This window comes from Cherax quadricarinatus, chromosome 38, assembly GCF_038502225.1.
Source record: "Cherax quadricarinatus isolate ZL_2023a chromosome 38, ASM3850222v1, whole genome shotgun sequence".
In the NCBI taxonomy this organism is placed as follows: Eukaryota; Metazoa; Arthropoda; class Malacostraca; order Decapoda; family Parastacidae; genus Cherax; species Cherax quadricarinatus.
Window position 1 is genome coordinate 17298810 of NC_091329.1, and position 24000 is coordinate 17322809.

General features: G+C 43.3%; 2 protein-coding genes across 2 annotated transcripts in view; one reads left to right on the top strand and one right to left on the bottom strand.

Moving 5' to 3' along the window:
• Nucleotides 1-24000, bottom strand: part of LOC128693028 (von Willebrand factor A domain-containing protein 7-like) — a 57662-nt gene that overhangs the window by 31851 nt on the left and 1811 nt on the right. Inside the window, exons 2-8 of the mRNA XM_070092142.1 lie at nt 20777-20949; nt 17443-17642; nt 15421-15618; nt 13587-13723; nt 11154-11382; nt 2097-2188; nt 413-550 (exon numbers count right to left, since the gene is read on the bottom strand). Of these exons, the coding sequence (XP_069948243.1) occupies nt 413-550; nt 2097-2188; nt 11154-11382; nt 13587-13723; nt 15421-15618; nt 17443-17642; nt 20777-20949 (1167 nt within the window). The remainder of the gene's footprint in view (nt 1-412; nt 551-2096; nt 2189-11153; nt 11383-13586; nt 13724-15420; nt 15619-17442; nt 17643-20776; nt 20950-24000) is intronic.
• The window catches only part of LOC128692870 (glutamate receptor U1-like), a 63977-nt gene continuing 51249 nt past the window's right edge, over nt 11273-24000 (top strand). Inside the window, exon 1 of the mRNA XM_053782195.2 lies at nt 11273-11389. The gene's annotated coding sequence lies outside the window, so the exon portion shown is untranslated. The remainder of the gene's footprint in view (nt 11390-24000) is intronic.

The following is a 24000-nucleotide window of genomic DNA, read 5'->3' on the forward strand; positions in this document are numbered from 1 at the left end:
GTACCTCCCTGGGCGGTTGCTGTCTACCAACCTACTACCTATATATATATATATATATATATATATATATATATATATATATATATATATATATATATATATATATATATATATATATATATATATCACAAGTATTGCAAACCAAGCGATACATGATGCAAAACAAGCACTGGAGGAATAGAATGATAGCCCTTGGCCTTTCGTGTTGCAATCTACACATCAGCAGCTTGCAAAGTTGCAGAGATAAGGAGGATGTCCAAGCAAATACGATCCCAGATTGCTAGAGTGATTGCAGCATATTTAATTAGCAAAACTGGTTTTATATAATACAAAAATATACACATATGCTCAATCAAATTCGCTCTGTGAACTGCATTTGAGCTAGAATTTAATAAAAATAAATGTCCCTCACCTTGATTGATTTTGATAGTGCTAGAGTGATGACTGTAGCGAAGAGTTCAGGATCCTTGATAGAGGCGTCGGTGAATAGAAAGACTTGGGAGTGTGGAGGGCTGTGGTGCAGGGCCAGGCGTAGTCCAGACATACTCAGCTGCAGAGTTCATCATGTGTTAATATGGGTAAGATGTACACAACACGTGGCTACCTAGGAGAACTTCTCAGCCTTGAAATCTGTAGCGTAGCGAAAGCGAGTACACAAAAGGAACTAAAGTTTGCAAGAGAAAGACGGTACAACCAGGGAAGCTATGATTACGATGTGCAAGATACTCAGGCGTACTGATAGAACAGAGGCAGAGTGAAAGGTGTCCTGAAAGAGGGAAGAACAGATGTAAGTTACCCATACACAAATAACCCATACACAGGAAATTTTAGATGGTACTTTTTTCATACTGACGTTAGTTAGGAAGTGAGACTATATGGATGAGGAAGTGGTAGTAGTGGATTCCATACATAACTGTGAAAGTAGTTATAACAGCGCACAAGTCCAGCTATTGTGAGTTACCATTCGTGAGTAAGAGATGGAGCCAAGAACCCAGACTCAACCCCTGCAGCCACAACTAGGTGAGTACAGATGAGTAAACAAAACATTGAGCAAGGGAACACAACTATAAATTATTCGAACGAGACACACACACACACAAACACACACAAACACACACACACACACACACACACACACACACACACACACACACACACACACACACACACACAAAATTTCTTTCAGTGCGAGGGTAGAGAACAAATGGAACACATTAGGTAGGAACAAAGTGGATGCCAACTCAAAATGCCAGGGAATATGCCACATAAGTTAATCGATGGGCAAAGCAAAACCAAAGAGCTGGAGCTCAACTCCGTGAATATTTTGAATAATTTAAAAAGCCTACAAATTCCATGTAAAAAAAATATGAAACAAATGTCAAATTTTACGCTCTATCGTGCAGCATATTCAAGTTACTCTCGACAAAAGGCAACAGTCTACCAGAATCTCAAGCACAACAATGAAAATTTTATCTGCTGAGCATTGGGTCGAATACTTTTCGTATACACAGGAATTCCCTCTAGCGTGGATATCTTCCCATAACATCGTCTAGAGACGGCCAGACAGCATTCACTGCGGTCTCAAACAGCATTAAATATTTCTTTTCCGTCTCGAATGAGATGATTATTCATAGTAACGTGTCAGAAGTCAAACAAATTTACATTGTATTGTGTGTTATGGAATTCTGCAGCCTCTGACTTGTCGTTGTCCCAGCGTACCTGACGGTTCTTCTGGGGAGACTCACCCAGTGACCTCTGGTGGTCCACCCGATGACTCATGGGGGTACCTACCCGGTAAGCCCCTAGGGATCAACCCGGGGACCCATCCAGTAACCCACGTGCGGCAGGTGGGTTAGCAGGTGATCCCTGCCAACTCACCTAGCGACTCTTTAGGGACCTGGGACCTGGTTCATTCATTCATTAGGGATTTGCCGGTACTTCCGGCCCGGGTCTTCTCCAGATGGCGACCCGGCGGTGGCCCCCTGGTTGGGAGTGTCGTTCATCTTCTTTCTTCTGTCTTCGTTCTTGGGCCCTCCGGCTGGAGGGTGATGGGACCTGGTGATCTCTGATTACCCCTAGTAGCGGTGATGACCTACCTCTGCCTCATCTCCTCCTTTGGCGGCTGTCAGTTTAGTCAAGGCAGTGTAGATGTCCTCTGGTTGCAGAGAGCGAATTACTGGACCATAGGCTGCAAAGAGAAGTTTTTATATACTTGGTGACTAGGTGACCTTAATGCCGATGAAGGGCTCTTGATCCAAGGAATTCCAGCTATTCTTACTTTCCACTTATTTACCGCTAATTCTGCTGACGTCTCCCCATGAGAAAAATTAAATACTCATAAGATCTAAATCTACAAGGGTTATACAGTGCCTGGGGAATGGGAGGTAAACATATTTGATACGAAGGGGAGTGGAGCTCCAATTCCTTGGAATAAGAGCTTTCCAACAGCATGAATAGTGTGTCAGGGGATAGACACTTAGTTTGGACGAATATTTTTGTTAGTGGGTTTGGGTTTGAGAACGACCTGCCTACCATGGGCCAGTAGGCCTGCTGCAGTGTGCCTCCCTCTTATGTTCTTAAGTGTAAGTGTGAGTTAAGACGCCTTTGCTCATACCACCTCAAGGTACAACGGTCATTAGTAAGACCCAGACGGATCAAAGACCGGGACAGCTATATGCGAACGGAGGATCGAGCCTCGGAAACCCCTCGTTGTGCCGAATTACCAACACGCGTTTAGCACATCAAACACATGCACGCACGCACGCGCGCACGCACAGACAGACAGACAGACACACACACACACACACACATACACACACACAAAGTGTCTATCGACAAGTGCCTGTGATGAATGGTAACTAACACACACTAAGTTAAGTATCTATCGATACCCCTGACAGTTGGTATCTAGAACACATACACAAAAACACACACACACAGGGCCAGGCGCTATGACTCGACACTTGCAAGCACAAATAGGCGAGTACACACAGGAGCCGTGACCCGACTCCTGCAACCACATATAGGTAAGTACACACACACACACACACACACACACACAACACACACACACACACACACACACACACACACACACACACACACACACACGTGCGGTGGGGTCCGTGGGGTGAAGACGTGGGTAACAAGGCTCCGAGATCCTTAGCGTTGTATGGCGTGCAATAACAGTTAGCAGTAATCAGTGGTAGTGGAACGTCAGTGAACAATACTACGAGTGATAATTAAAGTTATTAGTTAAAGAAAGTGAGAGGAAAGCTGAAATCATAATATTTCAAAGCGCAAACCGTTGGGGGTCTTAGGCGCTGATGCCACATTGGTAGCGGTAGGCCTGAAGAAGTGACGTCACGACAAGTTGTGTGCCATTATACATATAAAGTGAAGTGTATATAATGTGAAGTGTATACTATCATCAGTGAAGAGTGAAATCGCGTGAGGAAGCGGAATGTATGAGAATTGTTATTATCACACTGGCCGATTCCCACCAAGGCAGGGTGGCCCGAAAAAGAAAAACTTTCACCATCATTCACTCCATCACTGTCTTGCCAGAAGGGTGCTTTACACTACAGTTTTTAAACTGCAACATTAACACCCCTCCTTCAGAGTGCAGGCACTGTACTTCCCATCTCCAGGACTCAAGTCCGGCCTGCCGGTTTCCCTGAATCCCTTCATAAATGTTACTTTGCTCACACTCCAACAGCACGTCAAGTATTAAAAACCATTTGTCTCCATTCACTCCTATCAAACACGCTCACGCATGCCTGCTGGAAGTCGAAGCCCCTCGCACACAAAACCTCCTTTACCCCCTCCCTCCAACCCTTCCTAGGCCGACCCCTACCCCGCCTTCCTTCCACTACAGACTGATACACTCTTGAAGTCATTCTGTTTCGCTCCATTCTCTCTACATGTCCGAACCACCTCAACAACCCTTCCTCAGCCCTCTGGACAACAGTTTTGGTAATCCCGCACCTCCTCCTAACTTCCAAACTACGAATTCTCTGCATTATATTCACACCACACATTGCCCTCAGACACGACATCTCCACTGCCTCCAGCCTTCTCCTCGCTGCAACATTCATCACCCACGCTTCACACCCATATAAGAGCGTTGGTAAAACTATACTCTCATACATTCCCCTCTTTGCCTCCAAGGACAAAGTTCTTTGTCTCCACAGACTCCTAAGTGCACCACTCACTCTTTTTCCCTCATCAATTCTATGATTCACCTCATCTTTCATAGACCCATCCGCTGACACGTCCACTCCCAAATATCTGAATACGTTCACCTCCTCCATACTCTCTCCCTCCAATCTGATATTCAATCTTTCATCACCTAATCTTTTTGTTATCCTCATAACCTTACTCTTTCCTGTATTCACCTTTAATTTTCTTCTTTTGCACACCCTACCAAATTCATCCAGCAATCTCTGCAACTTCTCTTCAGAATCTCCCAAGAGCACAGTGTCATCAGCAAAGAGCAGCTGTGACAACTCCCACTTTGTGTGTATGAGAATATATGGTTATAATCATCACGGGTGAAGGATCTCCAAAATAGGGATTTAAGGCCTACGACGACGACTTCGTCATCAGCAGCTGGCAACTGTCACCGCAAGTTTATTCGCCTATTTGTGGTTTGCATGTTGACGGCCCTGGCTGGCCTTGCATACTGTTTGATACTGGTCACTCACTCCTGCAAGCTATTACCAGAATTAGAATAGAAATAGCATAGACATAGAGAATATAGTGTTGACTAGTGTGAGAAGGTAGGTGGGACAAGCTTTTAAGGGCAACATTGTAAGACGGTGCTAGGGTAGGTCCCAGGAGGGTTGTGTCAGGTCACAAGAAGTTGCGGGCAGTCATTACACCGCACAAGATTCTCTCTCACACACACACACACACTCACACACACACACACACACACACACATGCACACACGCACAAAGGCAGTGTTACTACCGGTAGTTATTAGCAGTAAGAATACTTAGGAAGCTAGGAAGTCCTCTCTCAATGTGAACAAGGAAAATGATAATAACCAGCAACAATTAATACGTAAATCCAGAAAGGGCAATTAGTGGAGAGAGTAGATAATTGGGAAAGATAAATGAGACAAAATTTGTGCCTACACGACGGATCTTTCAACCACACAACCTACCCCCCCTAACCCTCCCTCCCTCACACACAAGCACACACACACAAGGGTAGACACACACACTCACACACACACACACACACACATGCATAGATAAACACATACACACACAAACACAAACACACACACACGCACCACACACACACACCACACACACACCACACACACACACCACACACACACACACACACACACCACACACACACACCACACACACACACCACACACACACACCACACACACACACACACACCACACACACACACGCACACACACACGCACATACACACACACACCCACACACCCTCCACCACTTGACACAAGCACTTGACAAACACGTACCCCCCCCTCCCCTAACCACCTCTCCCCCTTCCCTAACCACCTCACCTTAGCCACCTACCCCTCCCCCAAACCACCAAACCCCTCCCCAAACCGTCTAACTCCCCCAACTACCTCCCTCCCTCCAATAACCATCCTCCCCCTCCCCCATAACCATCCATCCCCTCTCACCCTCAAACCATCTAACCCCCTCCCCCAACTATCTCTACCCCTCCAATAACCATCCTCCCCCTCCCCCACAACCATCCATCCCCTCTCCTAACCATCTATTCCCCTCCCCCTAACCAGGATGAGGACAAGGGGCTCCAAGGACGAATCTGGGAGGGAGGAATGGGAGGTAGAGCTCAAAAAAAGGGAGGAAGACTGGGGAAGGAGACTAGATGAGCTGGAAAGGAAGATGGAAGAGAGGTTAGCAGCAGAATGCAGAAGGTGGAAGCAACAGGCCATAGCAGCAGAAATCAAGATAGAGAGATTAGAAGAGGAGCTGAGACAGCTGAAACAGCACAGAGACAAAGATATTACAGAAGTAGCATCGGCAATGGCTACATCAAACACAGACAACAGGTCTGAAGGAAGCATGGAAACTAAACTGTATGCAGAGGTCCTGTCAAACCCACATGGGGCCAAAACAAAGACAGGGAGCACACTAGGACAGAATGAGAGGTTGGAAGACATTGAAGGAACTAGGACATGTGCAAGGACCTTACCAGATACCTGTGGGGGCCAGGAGCAGGTGAGCAGGAAGGATAAACCAAGAAGCATAGGGGCAATAACTAGGGAAGGGACTGAAGGAAGGAACACTCCACGGGAAGGAACTAAAACACAGAGGATGCAATGGGAGTCACAGTGGGAGGTGGAAAGGGAAAGATCTGTGTTTGTCTATGGGCTAGACGAAGCTAAAGGGGAAACTTATGATGAAAGAAAGCAGGAGGAGAAAACAGCGATTGAAGATATCATGAAGGTGATAGGCGAGGGGGACATGACCCAGGTGGCAAATTTTCGGAGAATTGGGTGGTTCACAAAGAAAAGGAATCGGCCTCTCAAAGTAATTTTCAAGGCAGAATCAACCCGAACCATGATCCTGCAGGAGAAAGCACGGCTGAGAGGCAAGCAGGAGTTCCGGAGTGTGTACCTCGATCGAGACAGAACATAGGACGAAAGGAAGACAATGAAAAAGAGAGTTCAAAAACGAAAGGAGAAATGGGAGGAAATGAAAAAGGAGAGCAGAATAATCCAGGATCAAATGGAAGGACAAGCGCACCCCCCAGAAACACCTGCAGAAGGACTCCAGCCACGACACCCCCAAGGCAACTGAACAATCCAAACCAACCATCACACACCGATCCCTCTGTTTCCACCCCCCGCACCACAGTTACAGTATTAGAACAGAAGTTGAAGGTTTGGTACACAAATGCAGATGGATTAACGAATAAACATGAGGAATGGCAAGAAAGAATCAATGAGAAGTCCCCAGACATCATAGCAGTTACAGAAACAAAACTCATGGAGACAATAACAGATGCAATCTTCCCACCAGGATACCAGATCATGAGGAAAGATAGAAGGGGCAGGGGGGGAGGTGGGGTTGCTCTGCTCGTAAAAAACAGATGGAAATTCGAGAAAATGGAAGGAATAGATGAGACGGGAGAAAGAGACTACATAGCAGGTACACTTCAGTCTGGGGAACACAAAGTGGTCAATGCAGTGATGCATAATCCACCACAGAACTGCAGGAGGCCAAGAGAGGAATATGAAGAGAGCAACAGAGCAATGGTGGACACACTTGCTGAGGTGGCAAGAAGAGCTCACTCCAGCAGAGCAAAGTTGCTGGTTATGGGGGATTTCAACCACAGGGAGATTGACTGGGAAAACCTTGAGCCACATGGGGGTCCCGAAACATGGAGAGCCAAGATGTTGGACGTGGTGCTGGAAAACCTCATGCACCAACATGTTAAGGACACTACCAGAGTGAGAGGGGAGGATGAACCAGCAAGATTGGACCTTGTGTTCACCCTGGGCAGCTCAGATATTGAGGACATCAAGTATGAGAGTCCCCTAGGAGCTAGCGACCACGTGGTTCTGTGCTTTGAATAAAAGGTAGAGCTGCAAGTAGAGAGAATAACAGGAGTTGAATGGGAAAAGCCTGACTATAAAAGAGGGGACTACATAGGGTTGAAGAACTTCCTGCGGGAGGTCCAGTGGGACAGAGAACTGGCAGGAAAGCCAGTAAATGAAATGATGGAATATGTAACAACAAAATGCAAGGAGGCAGTGGAAAGGTTTATTCCCAAGGGCAACAGTAACAACGGGAAGACCATAACGAGCCCCTGGTTTACCCGACGGTGTAAGGACCAAAAACAAAATGCAATAGAGAATGGAAAAAGTACAGAAGGCAGAGAACACACGAAAATAGGGAGATCAGTCGCAGAGCCAGGAATGAGTACGCACAGGTAAGGAGGGAGGCCCAGCGACAGTATGAAAATGACATAGCATCGAGAATCAAGACTGACCCGAAACTGTTGTATAGCCACATCAGGAGGAAGACAACAGTCAAAGACCAGGTGATCAGATTAAAGACAGAAGGTGGAGAACTCACAAGAAATGATCAGGAGGTATGTGAGGAGCTGAACAGGAGATTTAAGGAAGTTTTTACAGTAGAGACAGGAAGGGCTGTGGGAAGACAGCACAGAAGGGAACATCAAGAGGGAATATACCAACAAGTGTTGGATGACATACGAACAACTGAGGAGGAGGTGAAGAAGCTCTTAAGTGACCTTGACACCTCAAAGGCGATGGGACCGGACATCTCCCCATGGGTCCTTAGAGAAGGAGCAGAGATGCTGTGCGTGCCTCTAACCACAATCTTCAACACATCCCTTGAAACTGGGCAACTACCTGAGAAATGGAAAACAGCTAATGTAGTCCCCATATTTAAGAAAGGAAACAGAAACGAGGCACTAAACTACAGACCTGTGTCTCTGACATGTATTGTGTGCAAAGTCATGGAGAAGATTATCAGGAGGAGAAAGGAAAGGAACAAGACTATAAATGAAAACCAGCATGGGTTCATGGAAGGCAAATCTTGTATCACAAACCTCCTGGAGTTTTATGACAAGGTAACAGAAGTAAGACACGAGAGAGAGGGGTGGGTAGATTGCGTTTTCCTAGACTGCAGGAAGGCCTTCGACATAGTTCCCCACAAGAGATTAGTGCAGAAGCTGAAGGATCAGGCGCATGTAAAAGGGAGGGCACTGCAATGGATAAGGGAATACCTGACAGGGAGGCAGCAACGAGTCATGGTACGTGAAGAGGTATCACAGTGGGCGCCTTTTACGAGCGGGGTCCCACAGGGGTCAGTTCTAGGACCAGTGCTATTTTTGATATATGTGAACGACATGATGGAAGGAATAGACTCTGAAGTGTCCCTGTTCGCAGATGACGTGAAGTTGATGAGAAGAATTAAATCGGACGAGGATGAGGCAGGACTGCAAAGAGACCTGAACAGGCTGGACATGTGGTCCAGTAACTGGCTTCTCGAATTCAATCCAGCCAAATGCAAAGTCATGAAGATTGGGGATGGGCAAAGAAGACCGCAGACAGAGTATAGGCTAGGTGGACAAAGACTACAGACCTCACTCAGGGAGAAAGACCTTGGGGTGACCATAACACCGAGCACATCACCGGAGGCACACATCAACCAAATAACCGCTGCAGCATACGGGCGCCTGGCAAACCTGAGAATAGCGTTCCGATACCTTAATAAGGAATCGTTCAAGACACTGTACACTGTGTATGTTAGGCCCATACTGGAGTATGCAGCACCAGTCTGGAACCCACACCTGGTCAAGCACGTCAAGAAGTTAGAGAAAGTACAAAGGTTTGCAACAAGGCTAGTCCCAGAGCTCAAGGGAATGTCGTACGAGGAAAGGTTAAGGGAAATCGGACTGACGACACTGGAGGACAGAAGGGTCAGGGGAGACATGATAACGACATACAAGATACTGCGGGGAATAGACAAGGTGGACAGAGATAGGATGTTCCAGAGAGGTGACACAGGGACAAGGGGTCACAACTGGAAGCTGAAGACTCAGACGAGTCACAGGGACGTTAGGAAGTATTTCTTCACTCAGAGTTGTCAGCAAGTGGAATAGCCTAGCAAGTGAAGTAGTGGAGGCAGGAACCATACATAGTTTTAAGAAGAGGTATGATACAGCTCAGGAAGCAGAGAGAGAGGACCCAGTAGCGATCAGTGAAGAGGCGGGGCCAGGAGCTGAGTCTCGACCCCTGCAACCACAATTAGGTGAGTACAATTAGGTGAGTATACACACACACATGCACACACACACACACACACACACACACACACACACACACACACACACACACACACACACACACACACACACACACTTATACACTTAACAGTCTTAAGTCTTCGTGAAATCATGTTTAACACAAGTTATTTTATAATGGAATATTTGAAGCAATTCAGTTATTTTGTCTCATAAAATAGACATGTAAGCATATTACGTGTTGTTAGGAAATATTTAGCTTGTCTAGGACACCATTTCATGCTTCTAATTATACTATAATTAATATACATCATGTAAATCTTGTACGCAATACTAAAAAAAGAGAACACAGTGTATGTACACTTAGAGATGTATGTCTCGGCGTATATTCAGGGGCTGTGTATATCTTAGTATAGATACAGTAAAGTTTGTTTACCTGTCGGTGTATGTACACTAACAGATGCATTTATCGCTCAGTGTATATACATCGAGAGGTGTGAAGCTCTGTGTATATACACAAAATTATCTCTCATCCGTTAACATTGCAAGTTTGCTTCCGTCTCTATTCTAGGTATTAAAGAATTCTTGAAAGCAAGTGCACAGGCAATCTGACTATGATGACCCTCGTGCAGTTGAAAGATCTAAAACCCAACAAAATAACTAAAAATATATATCCATTTAAAAGCTCTAAAACCGTAAGAATCATACAACGCTTGAGAAAAGGTAAGTAATCTGGTTTGAGGCAAGGAAGGGATGGTTAACTCTAATTTCTTGAATCAAGAGCCCTGAGGCAGTATCAAGATCCCCCCCTCTTACATGAAAGGGACTATCTTGTTAAAATTTGTACCATAAATTTAATTATTTACAACACATATCAGTCTTACTTACGTTGCAAATTCTTTGTAACAATGCCATTGAATGCTTGCTATAAATCCTTTGACTGATACCTGGCGCCTTTGTAATTAACATATAGAGAATCAATTGCCTTTTCATAACTCTTAGGTTAGGTAAGGTTTGTCAGGAAACAGGACAGGTGTTTCCTGATGCGGGTCATTAACATACGATTACCTGCAACTAGTTCTTTTGGTCATCTGGTAACTCTTGGACTATATTACATCTTCATTATGCATTCTTAATGGTTATAATTATCATTATATTTAAAAGCCGCTAAACCCATGTGAGTAAGGGGTGATTGCTCTTTATAATAAATATGCCATGTTCAGTCATCATAATATATGTTAGGCCTTCTTAACACTTGGGTAGCGTTATATACACTGACTTTCCGTCCACCATTACCATGTTTTTTTTTAAATCCATTCTTACCTAGGTACACAAGACATACATATAAATCTTACATGGATCACCGAAGGGGACGAGGATGTACTCCGCAGGGGGGTAGGTGGCAGAGTCGTGTTGCCTCACCAGACGACTTATAGAGTGAGTAAGGACAGCAAGTTCCTCGTCCATAGACTCAGTGGTGTCCACGACGATGACCAGAGCGGGTGTTGGGTGCAGTCCCAGCAGACGGCTGAAGGTTGTATCTCCCACACCTCCACGCATCAGATTTATGTAATACTCACTCGCCTGTAAGGTTTGTGTCCTTACTTTTGGAGTTTAGTTATGGTGTATTTGCATGTATAGAATTGTAACTGGAATGAGTATAACAATATCGGCAAGTTGTAGTTAACAATGACCTCGAAGCAGCAACTGGAATGAGTATAACAATATCGGCAAGTTGTAGTTAACAATGACCTCGAAGCAGCAACTGAAAGCTTTGCTCAGAGCTTTGAAATCTAATGGAAATTTTTTTTTACTAGTATTATATTATCTTTCAACATTAAACATTATTTTAATAATGTTGGTAGAATTACCGACAATATGTTAGTTAAAAGGACACAAGTGCAACTAAAGTGACATTTTATTGTGGCAACGTTTCGCTCTCCAGGAGCTTTAACAGCGGCTTGATAAAGCTCCTGGAGAGTGAAACGTTTCCACAATGAAATGTCACATTAGATGGACTTGTGTCTTTTTACCTAACATAGGAAACATTCATATGATTTAAGGTGCTTCTCCAACTAAGGTCAATACATCCTTATTGCTTAACACTCCAGATACATTATTATTATTATTATTATTATTATTATTATTATTATTATTATTATTATTATAAAAAAGAAGCTCTAAACCTACAAGGGTCATACAGCGCAGCACTCCAAATACAGCCCGGCCTCCTACACACAGTTATGGCACTGTTGTACAAACAGTCAAATGGGTGGCTGTTGACGGCTCCATGAACAGTTAAAATATGATATAATTACACGAATCTTAGGTGCCTGCTTCCTGTTTGCGCGACAGACTTTATTTTCATCGTCTTTTATCGTATATTTATAGTTTTTCTTTGTAACCTAACTCAGCCTAACTAAAATTGGGCTGCAAACCCTATGTGATAATGTGACAAAGTTATTAGGAGGATGGGTTACCAGAGAATATTCGCTTCCTGGGGAGGCGACTCTAGGAAAGTCCGTCCAACCTGTCTTGCACTCCACCTAAATTCTGTGGATTTCGGATTTTTTTTTTTGTAGTTATATGAGACTCTTCTTTGAAGGCAAGTCTTTGCCCTAAGTTATTAGCCCTTTTAGCCCAATGGAGTTAGTTCTCTGAATACCCACTGAAAAGCTTTTCATTGGCAGCTCATCCATTTCTACTCCCGGAACAATTCTGCAAACATGTATTCTCAAGCTCTGCTCTTAAGTTCACTTCTTACCTTTCATGGTCTTGCAGTCACGCGTACAGTGAAACTTCCAGCACAAGTGCAAACATTTGCCATGGGTCCCGTTTCACTGTTTCTTTTCTTTAACTTCGAAGAATACCTGTCTCTTCCTGTACAGTAATTGTATTACAGTATTCCTCCCAGTCCTGACCAATGAACTATGTTTTAAGATGTTCCTCATTAACTTCCTTATACAGACTCCATCTGGCAGATTAATTATACAGACTCCATCTGGCAGATTAATTATACAGACTCCATCTGGCATATTAATTATACAGACTCCATCTGGCATATTTACACTTTCAGCTTACGTACCGTCGTCCTCGGTATCGTGAACACGATGTCATCAGTTATGTTATCCGTGCTGCAAGACCAGCTTTCGTAATTTCACAGTTCAACACACACACAAGATTTAAAATATGTGATGCAATAAGTCAATTAACACTGATAGACGGAAGAACACATCACCCTACAGGGCTTTTCAGCCTGACTTTCCCACCTCTAAATTCAAGAATATAAAAATGTTTATGAAACTAGATGAATAATTTAAAAATGCATAACAAATCATACCTAGCAAAACATGCGAATGTTTTTTTTAGAGGGGGGGGGGTGATTTCTAAACTGAACTCATAACTCTAAATTACTAACTCGGAAGCTGAAATTACTTGCTTGAATATTATAAAAAACTGTACCACCAACAACGAACAAGAAAAGCTATTGTGAATTAGTTTTCACAGCAATAATTTTTTTCAGATTATAACCTTAGATATGGTTCTGAAATACTTTGTTTTAAATGCTGAACACATTATTATTATTATTATTATTATTATCAAGGGGAAGCGCTAAACCCGTAGGATTATACAGCGCCTGGGGGGATGTGGAAGGCATTCAGGCTTAATTCGGGGAACTGGAGCACAGATCCAATTCCCTAAATCAAGAGCCCCTCACCAACTTCAAGGAACGTTCCGTGAGGGGAATGCTGAACACAGCAAGTGCACAACAACATAATATCACTAACCCTGACGGCCTGCTGGGCGGCCTGTTCGTGAAGGTAGTGGTGAGGTGAGAAGCAGGCTGTAGGCAGGTCCTTGTTAATCCCTCCTCGTGCACCCACCCTCCCTGACTTGTCTCTAGGCCCTCCATGGCTGCACTTGTCTTAAACGAAAGCAAATAATATGGTTAATCTTTTCATTTTCCTTTCCCCTCATCTCCATCCTCCTCATCAAGCACTACATGACCTCCCAACTCAAATTTCACTTCTTCATGTATGCATACCATCCTGCGTGAGGAAATATGACAGGGAAATATAGCTACCGTTTGTTCCGACTATGTATTTATCACATTGAATATGGTAATAAGACAGCACACTGCTGGCGAACCGAATTTTCTTTAATATATTTATTTATAAATAAAGAGATTGTAAAAATTATTGGGGAAGAAGTTTACTGAGTATACCAGGTAAAGTGTATCGTAGGGTTATTACTGAAAGAATTAGGGGTAAGACAGAGAGCAGGATTGCAGATGAGCAAGGAGGCTTTAGAATGGGTATGAGATGTGTAGATCAAGTGTTTACACTGAAGCATATATGTGAACAGAATTTAGATAAAGGTAGAGAAATTTTCATTGCATTTATGGATTTAGAAAAGGCATATGACAGAGTGGATAGGGGAGCAATGTGGCAGATGTTGCAAGTATATGGATAGGTAGTAAGTTACTAAATGCTGTAAAGAGTTTTTATGAGGATAGTGAGGCTCAGGTTAGGGTGTGTAGGAGACAAGGAGATTACTTCCAAGTAAAAGTAGGTCACCATGGTTAACATATTTATAAAGAGGGTTGTAAAAGAAGTAAATGTTAGGGTGTTGGGCAGAAGGGTGGGATTAAATTACGGAAAATCAAATACAAAATGGGTTGACAGTTACTTTTTGCTGATGATGCTGTGCTTTTGGAAGATTCTCCAAATTCTCCACTTATCACGTGGAAACCAATAATTTCACGAAATTCGGATCTATGTTAGTTAATTAGGAAATTTGCACGTAGATGACTTACTCCGTTATTCTTAAATGCTAAACCAGTTTTTGAAGAGCACGCTTAAAAGAGACATTCTCAGGTATTTCACGGAAAATCATACCACACTATTTTAAAAATAAATTTAGCAAATTGGCACCTATACACTCCCACAATGATTCGAATAATTTTTCTAAGTAGGATACACCAATGTTGAATGTTGAAGCGAGGTTTTCTCAGGTTATCTGGAATAAGAACATAAGAACATAAGAAAGAAGGAACACTGCAACAGGCCTACTGACCCATGCCAAGCAGGTCCATGTCCCCCCGGATTAGACCAATGACCCCCCCCCCGGATTAGCCTAATGACCCACCCAGTCTGATCATCTCCACTCAAGGATGGAGCACTGCACCAGACCCAGCAGCACAAGCTAGTCAGGTCCAACTCACACCCACCCACACCCACTCATGTATTTATCTAATCTATTTTTAAAACTACACAACGTTTTAGCCTGAATAACTGTACTCGGGAGTTTGTTCCACTCATCCACAATTCTATTACCAAACCAGTGCTTTCCTATATCCTTTATGAATCTGAATTTTTTCAACTTGAAACCATGTTAACCTGTTAAAATTGACCCAAAAGCAACTACACATGCCAATAGCTGCACAAACCTTTTTCTAATTACAGCACACTAACAATGACATTTTAAAGCCGACGGGATGTGATGATCTTAAGATGTTCAGTATACGAAAACCTTGGTGGAAAAAATCTGACAACCACTTCAAGGTTCCCTTTCGGGAATACCTAATGATTTACGTCGCTCTTTGAAACTGTGGTCACTCACCAACGTCTTTGGGCTTCTCCACCTTCCTATTATTGACGTAGGAATCGTCATTGTAGCCAGATGTGAGTTTCTTGGAGTCCAGAATTTCTTGGAGTATATTATTGTGGCAGGATCCTATGCCGTCAGCGGCCTCTGGACAGTCCTTGCATGTCCGTTCCTTGATGCTCGCCACGTTCTTGATGTCCTTGCCAGGGATACCTGAAGAAGGACTACATATTGAGTACTTCCTTCTGCAGTAATATTAAGGTCTATAATATTGTTCTGTTATTGCAAAAGGCATCTAATTAGTAGATTAGAATCCAAATGCTTCGAGTCAGATGTATCCGTATATCTGTTAAATTTATTTTTTTGGCGATCACCAACAGCCTTGTTGGTCAGAGACCAGGCCTCAGACAGAGGATCAAGCCTCTACCACCCAATGGACTTAATGACACATATTTCAGTTAACAAGTTTTTATTTAGGTCATTTATACAAGTCTAAAATTTAACAATTATTTAATTATGTAGAGTTTAGGCTAGGATAACCCAATAAATTCTGACAAAATATAGATTTTTAACATTGTAAGCTCAAATATTATATTGGCAATCATAACTTTGCTACGTTACATTTAGAAGCTACATTTTCACTCCAAGTCGTAGACATAATCATTTGTATTTTGCAGTGTTTACAGGTTAACTCCCCAGGAATATTATAAAACAAAATAGAGATAAATCCAAGTGGCCTATGAAAACGTAAAACCCATCAAATTTTTTCCTTCAAGTCGGGCAGTTTTAAAAAGTGGAATAGTTTTTTTTCTACGTAATTGAATTAAAATAAAATTGTCAGTGGGTTTATGTAATATGTTTTATAAGGCGTAATGCAGGAAGATGGGAAGATTTTATCTCTTCATATTAGAGTAAAAGGGGAGATAAGGTGATAGAGGCAGAGCAAAAAGTATGGAAATTTATAAGCACATGAAGGAGAGTAAATAGAAAAGTAGGATATACACCCTCCTGATTCCAGTTCTTATTCTTTGAATCTTTATTTTGAGATGACTTAAGAAATCGTAATGACACGATTGCAAATAAACCATACCCCCGGCCGGGATTGAACCCGCGGTCATAGAGTCTCAAAACTCCAGCCCGTCGCGTTAGCCACTAGACCAGCTAGCCACAATAAGATTCATCCAACTAGGTATATTTCTACACCATAGGAAGGGTTTATTTGCAATCGTGTCATTACGATTTCTTAAGTCATGTTGACGACAGTGAAGGGACTTGAGCTAGAGTTCGTCACGGCCACGCTAGCTGGAGATTCGTCTGTAAAAACTTGCATTTGTGGTCACAGAGGTGCCTGTGCTAACTTTCCTATGGTGTAGAAATATACCTAGTTGGATGAATCTTATTGTGGCTAGCTGGTCTAGTGGCTAACGCGACGGGCTGGAGTTTTGAGACTCTATGACCGCGGGTTCAATCCCGGCCGGGGGTATGGTTTATTTTGAGATATCTTGAAGTTTAAGTTTAGATTGCTTAAAATTATGTAACTGCGCTATAATGTGTCATACAGAAGACGACATAACAGTTATGACAGACTTAATAACAGCGAACGTAATAAGAAACAAAAGGAAAGTTTTGACTTGTGAAAGCAACTGCATCTAGATGGGTTTCTAAGTAAACGTGAAAGAGATTGATAGATTGATAGATAGAGAGACAATAAAAATGCTTTCAAATGAGCTGATGTAGGTAACAGCTCTTAGCTTGCCAATAAAGTTAGGAATCCTTAACCTGTAATATAGTTGTCAATAAAGCTAGGGATCCATAACCTTGTCAAACCCTGTGTAAAAAAAAAAAAAAAGAGAGAGAGAGAGAGAGAGAGAGAGAGAGAGAGAGAAAGAGAGAGAGAAAGAGAGAGAGTGAGAGAGAAAGAGAGAGAGTGAAAGAAAGAGAGAGAGAAAGAGATCAAATTAAGTAATCTATCCCTTGCAAATCTAATACACAAGCCACACTAAAAAAAATATCACCACAAACACAACAGCTCATTACCAATATCAGGGTTGAAGTCTGTGTTTCCCAGTTCAACCCAGTTGGTGCAGGAGTAGAAGTCCTGGATGGCAGCTAGGGAGAGACCCAGCAGGTGGAGGGCACCACTATAGTCTCCAGCGTTGGCTGCCCTCAGTGCCCTCCTCCACCTGCCCTCCAGCATCTGCTGGGACTCCGAGAAGCGCTCGCTTCTAAAGTGGTACCTACAAAGACCAACCCAAATACCCCGTGTTACCTAATTAACTGTACGCTGGCTGAAATGGGCCATTGGTGACAAATTTAAAGAAGGTCTGAGGAATCTGCTCATCCTTGCAAGTCTTGGTTGAAAGCATCATCATGATCATTCTGTCATAAGCATGACAGAATGATCATGATCATTCGGTCATGCTTATGACCCTGATGATCATACTGGAACAACAACTTTTCGCTCTGTGAAGAGTTTTATCAGTTATTGGCTTTAATAGTAATAAAAAATATATAAAATACTAATAATGATAATAAATGCTGTTATTAAAACTAAAACAAAGCGTTATAAAGCTAATGGGGAGTACTAACAAAATTTGGTGTCCCATCTTAGCAAACAGTTCTCACAAACTATTGTAAGTGCAATGTTTGCCAAGTTATCTACTAAAAGGTCAGATGTGACGATGTACTGTATATACAGATCACTGGTTTATATGAGTATCTTAAGTTATTTAAATAAATTAATTTCTCTGGTATGACGATGTCATTACTTATTACTTGGTCTGATGTATTAGTTGCTAATTGTCAAAGACACTTGTTAATAATGAGTGTGTGTGTGTGTGTGTGTGTGTGTGTGTGTGTGTGTGTGTGTGTGTGTGTGTGTGTGTGTATGTGTGTGTGTGTACTCACCTATTTGTACTCACCTATTTGTGGTTGCAGGGGTCGACTCATAGCTTCTGGCCCCGCCTCTTCCCTGATTGCACTTCCTCTAATTTCTTGACGTGCTTGACTAGGTGTGGATTCCAAACTGGTGCTGCATACTCCAGTATGGGCCTGACGTAAATGGTATACAGAGTCTTGAACGAATCCTTACTGAGGTATCGGAACGCTATCCGTAGGTTTGCCAGGCGCCCGTATGCTGCAGCAGTTATCTGATTGATGTGCGCCTCAGGAGATATGCTCGGTGTTATACTCACCCCAGATCTTTTTTCTTGAGTGAGGTTTGCAGTCTTTGGCCATCTAAACTATATTGTGTCTGCGGTCTTCTTTGCCCTTCTCCAATCTTCATGACTTTGCATTTGGCAGGATTAAACTCAAGGAGCCAGTTGCTGGACCAGGCTTGTAGCCTGTCCAGGTCTCTTTGTACTCCTGCCTGATCCTCATCCGATTTGATTCTTCTCATTAACTTCACATCATCTGCAAACAAGGACACTTCTGAGTCTATCCTTTCCGTTATGTCGTTCACATATACCAAGAACAGCACAGGTCCTAGGACTGACCCCGGTGGAATCCCGCTTGTCACAGGCGCCCACTCTGACACCTCGTCACTTACCATGACTCGTTGTTGCCTCCCTGTCAGGTATTCTCTGATCCATTGCAGTGCCTTTCTTGTTATGTGTGCCTGATCCTCTAGCTTTTGCAGTAACCTCTTGTGAGGAACTGTGTCGAAGGCCTTCTTGCAGTCCAGAAAAATGCAGTCGATCCACCCCTCTCTCTCTTGTCTTACTTCTGTCACCTTGTCATAAAACTCTAGTAGGTTTGTGACACAAGATTTTCCTTCCCTGAAACCGTGCTGGTTGTCAATTATACACTTGTTTCTTTCCAGGTGCTCCACCACTCTCCTCCTAATGATCTTCTCCATGACCTTGCATACTACACACGTTAGTGATACAGGTCTGTAGTTTAGTGCCTTATGTCTGTCTCCCTTTTTAAAAATTGGGACTACATTTGCCATCTTCCATACCTCAGGGAGTTGCCCAGTTTCAAATGATGTGTTGAAGATCTTTGTTAATGGCACACACAATGTCTCTGCTCCCTCTTTAAGGGCCCACGGAGAGATGTTGTCTGGTCCCACCGCCTTTGAGGTGTCAAGTTCGCATAGCAGCTTCTTCACCTCCTCCTTGGTTATATGTACCTCATCCAGCGCTTGCTAGTGTACCCCCCTGTTCTGATTTCCTGGAGTCCTACTGGTTTCCACTGTAAATGCTTCTTTAAATCTCGTGTTGAGCTCCTGACATACCTCCCGGTCGTTTCTTGTGAATTCCCCATCACCCTTCCTCTGTCTGATTACTTGGTCCTTGACTGTTGTTTTCCTCCTGATGTGGCTGTACAACAGCTTCGGGTCAGTCTTGACTTTCGATGCTATGTCATTTTCATATTGTCGCTGAGCCTCCCTTCTTATCTGTACATATTCGTTTCTGGCTCTTCGGCTAATCTCTTTATTTTCCTGAGTTCTCTGTCTTCTGTACCTTTTCCATTCTCTAGTACACCTAGTTTTTGCCTCCCTACACCTTTGGGTGAACCAAGGACTCGTTCTGTTCTTCCCATTATTTATGTTTCCCTTGGGAACAAACCTCTCCTCTGCCTCCTTGCATTTTGTTGCCACATAGTCCATCATTTCTTGTACTGGTTTTCCTGTCAGTTCCCTCTCCCACTGAATGTCTTGAAGGAAGTTCCTCATGCCTGAGTAGTTCCCCCTTTTGTAGTTTGGTTTTTCCCAACCTATTCCTGCTACTCTCTCCACTTGGAACTCAACTATGTAGTCGAAGCACAGAACCACATGATCACTAGCTCCCAGGGGCCTTTCATACATGATATCCTCGATGTCAGAACTACTCAAGGTGAATACAAGGTCCAGTCTTGCTGGTTCATCCTCTCCTCTCTCTCTGGTAGTGTCTCTAACATGTTGATGCATGAGGTTTTCCAGTACCACATCCATCATCTTGTGTGTGTGTGTGTGTGTGTGTGTGTGTGTGTGTGTGTGTGTGTGTGCGCGCGCGCAAAACACTCACAGTCGTGAAATATGGTGTTAATTCTGATATGTTTTAGTCCACATATAATGTCGGCCGTTATTTTTAACAGATAACGATACTGTAATTACCTGCTGAGAGAATGTTAACACACCTGTGGTACAAGCAAGGTTTTTTTTAAACGTCTCATGTTACGTGCAAATAATATTACATACAGCTGTATATGAGATACAAATTATTTTGCCTTTCTTGCCTCAGTGTGGCTAACAAGAGTTTCCTCCATCTACTGCTGCGAGGTCCTCAAGAAAGACTTACTGTAAATATTAATTTTCTAACGGACTTACTTCATCCTACTAGATCTCCCTCTTACATTTTTAATTGGCTCAGTATCCTTCACTTCTTACCTGGGATCGGTGCCCAGGACTCCCGTGTCAGCTTCAGCCACGGCGTCAACCAGCGTGGACACGGCGTCGAGAAAGGGCTTCGAGGACGTCGAGGAACCATAGTACTCAGCGTATGCCTCCTCCAGTGTCATGCCATCCCGGTGATTGTATGTTCCCTCTTCCGGCGTCACCTCCTGTAAGACACGGAGTACATGTGAACCGTCAAGAAATGTCTGCACGATACGCAGGACATGTAGACCAGGAAGATAAAGAGGATACACAAGCTTAGAGGACACCAGTGGAAGTAAGTCAGTTTAAACTATGTAGTATGATTATTGTACTTAGGTGTACTTGTACTTAAATAAACTTATGTGAGACAGCTAAGTCGAGAGGAAATGTAGGACACCTAAACCTACAAGACATGTAAGTCAAGACACGGAGGACACGTAAATCGTAATGCTCAATAAAAAAAAATCATGAAAGTAAATAATAAATTCGAATATTTTTGAAAAAAAAATTAATGTTATCGAACCTGGAGTTTACCTGGAGAGAGTTCCGGGGGTCAACGCCCCCGCGGCCCGGTCTGTGGCCAGGTCTCCTGATGGATCAGATTTTTTTTTTATGTTAATGATCAGGCTTTATTACCTGGACCTCAGCAATGAGAGTCGCTCCTCTTACCGCTGGGCAACGGCGACCAATGCCTGGTGGATCAGATCCTGATCAACCAGGCTGTTACTGCTGGCTGCACGCAATCCAACGTACGAGCCACAGCCCGGCTGGTCAGGTACCGACTTTAGGTGCTTGTCCAGTGCCAGCTTGAAGACTGCCAGGGGTCTATTGGTAATCCCCCTTATGTATGCTAGGAGACAGCTGAACAGTCTCGGGCCCCTGACACTTATTGTATCGTCTCTTGACGTGCTAGTGACACCCCTGCTTTTCATTGGGGGGATGTTGCATCGTCTGCCGAGTCTTTTGCTTCGTTGTGAGTGATTTTCGTGTGCAAGTTCGGTACTAGTCCCTCTAGGATTTTCCTTTATCGGAAACGAGAAAATAACTAGGTTAACCAACACCAGCCTCCTCGTTAAAAAAAAGGGAGCATATTTGGTTGTATATTTTAATATCTATTTCAAAAAGTACATGTACAAGGTATACAGGCCTAATTGACATCAATGACATACTACTATATAGAAAGGCACTTGTTATGCAGAGCATTTCAGGCAAATTAGGTTAATTTTGTTCCAGGATGCGACCCTCATCAGTCGACTAATACCCAGGCACCCATTATTACTGATGGGTGAACATGTCCTAATATTTTTCAGCCGTACCGGGGGATCAATCCCCGGTCCTAGTGCGCTAGCTATCGAGCTACGGAACACCGTAACTCCATCGGCAAGCGGTAAACCTGTTGAAGTCTTGTAGAACTTGGTGGATACAGAAGGAACCTCCTCTCTCCCCTTGAGGAGAACGAGAGAGAGAGAGAGAGAGAGAGAGAGAGAGAGAGAGAGAGAGAGAGAGAGAGAGAGAGAGGACACTGAGCTCTTATCGATCATAAAAGCCACTGATATCGCAGACCAGAACGCTTTGTTCCAATATTTGAGAAGTACCAACACGAGTCAGTGTTGGTTCCTGCTGTAACACTGGACTCCCACGCCACTACTTCCGTCATGGTGGTGCAGTAAACACACACGAAATGAATGGCGTGTTATACGATATCCCGCTGTAGAGACAATCTTATGTTTGTAAAATCATTTGTAGATTGTAGAATATAAAAAAAAAATAATTCTTTCTATTCTCCTGTTCTGGGTATATTTTGGAAGTGGAAGTCAAGTGCATAATTATATTTATTTTTAAGGACTTTCTGAAGTACAATTTACGCGGATGGGAAGTTGTGTGTTCTTACTTGTTTCAAAGGTTTAATTAAGTCAGTGTTCGTGTTTGCAAATACTTGTTTGTAGCTACGGGAGTAGAGTCGTGCTGATGGTGGCTCGTCGTCAATAAAATATCTTTATGGTGACCCGTGGCTCGGTTGGCAGTGCAATTAGCTCACATACTTAGTGTCCATGGATTGATCCCCGGCACGGGTAGAAACATTGGGAATGCTTGCTTACAGCTGCTGCCCCTGTTCACCTAGCAGTATGTAGGACAGGACATGAATTACCAAAGCTTCGGTAAGATGGGAAAGTAAGAAGGATGGGCAAGGGTGGAATTATAGGAAAAAGGGTGGGTGGGGGGAGGGAAGGTTGGGTAATAAAGGTAAGTGGCATAACCACTCTGGTGCATTTTAATACAGATGTGTGTGTGTGTAGTGTTCTTCAAGAATACATAAAATTCGTAGGATGGGATAATTGCTGTCATGGCTCACCAACAGGAAGCAATGTGCGTGCGTGTGTGTGTGTGTGTGTCTGTGTGTGTGTGTGTGTGTGTGTGTGTGTGTGTGTGTGTGTGTGTGTGTGTGTGTGTACTCACCTAGTTGTACTCACCTAGTTGAGGTTGCGGGGGTCGAGTCCGAGCTCCTGGCCCCGCCTCTTCACTGATCGCTACTAGGTCACTCTCCCTGAGCCGTGAGCTTTATCATACCTCTGCTTAAAGCTATGTATGGATCCTGCCTCCACTACATCGCTTCCCAAACTATTCCACTTACTGACTACTCTGTGGCTGTGTGTGTGTGTGTGTGTGTGTGTGTGTGTGTGTGTGTGTGTGTGTGTGTGTGTGTGTGTGTGCATAAATAGAGGTACAACTTCAGACTTTGTTTACCATAAAATTAAGAACGATAAACTGTAAATGGTTGATTTAAAAAATCCTTCCATTGAACATGAGCTGAGCAAATATTTTTGTTAATGGGTTTGGATTTTAGAAGGACCTACCTAACTGACTCACGAAATCGTAATGACACGATTGCAAACAAACCATACCACGGACGGGGATAGAACCCGCGATCAGAGTTTCGAGACTCTCTGATCGCGGGTTCTATCCCCTTCCGTGGTATGGTTTAGGACCTACTTAGTATGGGCCAGTAAGCCTGCTGCAGTGTACCTCCATTCTTATGTTCTTATTTGCATGTAAATGTATTTATTCGCTGTATATTCCTGTCGACGCAAGCTACTCCGTGATTAATATTCCACAAGCTGCAGCTCCCGGTAATGAACAGACATACTTATTTCATTTATCTAAAAACCCTAACTTGGTGTTATGTCTCATCATGATAACTGTAAAATAAAGTTTTTTATGCGATATGTTTGAAGTCA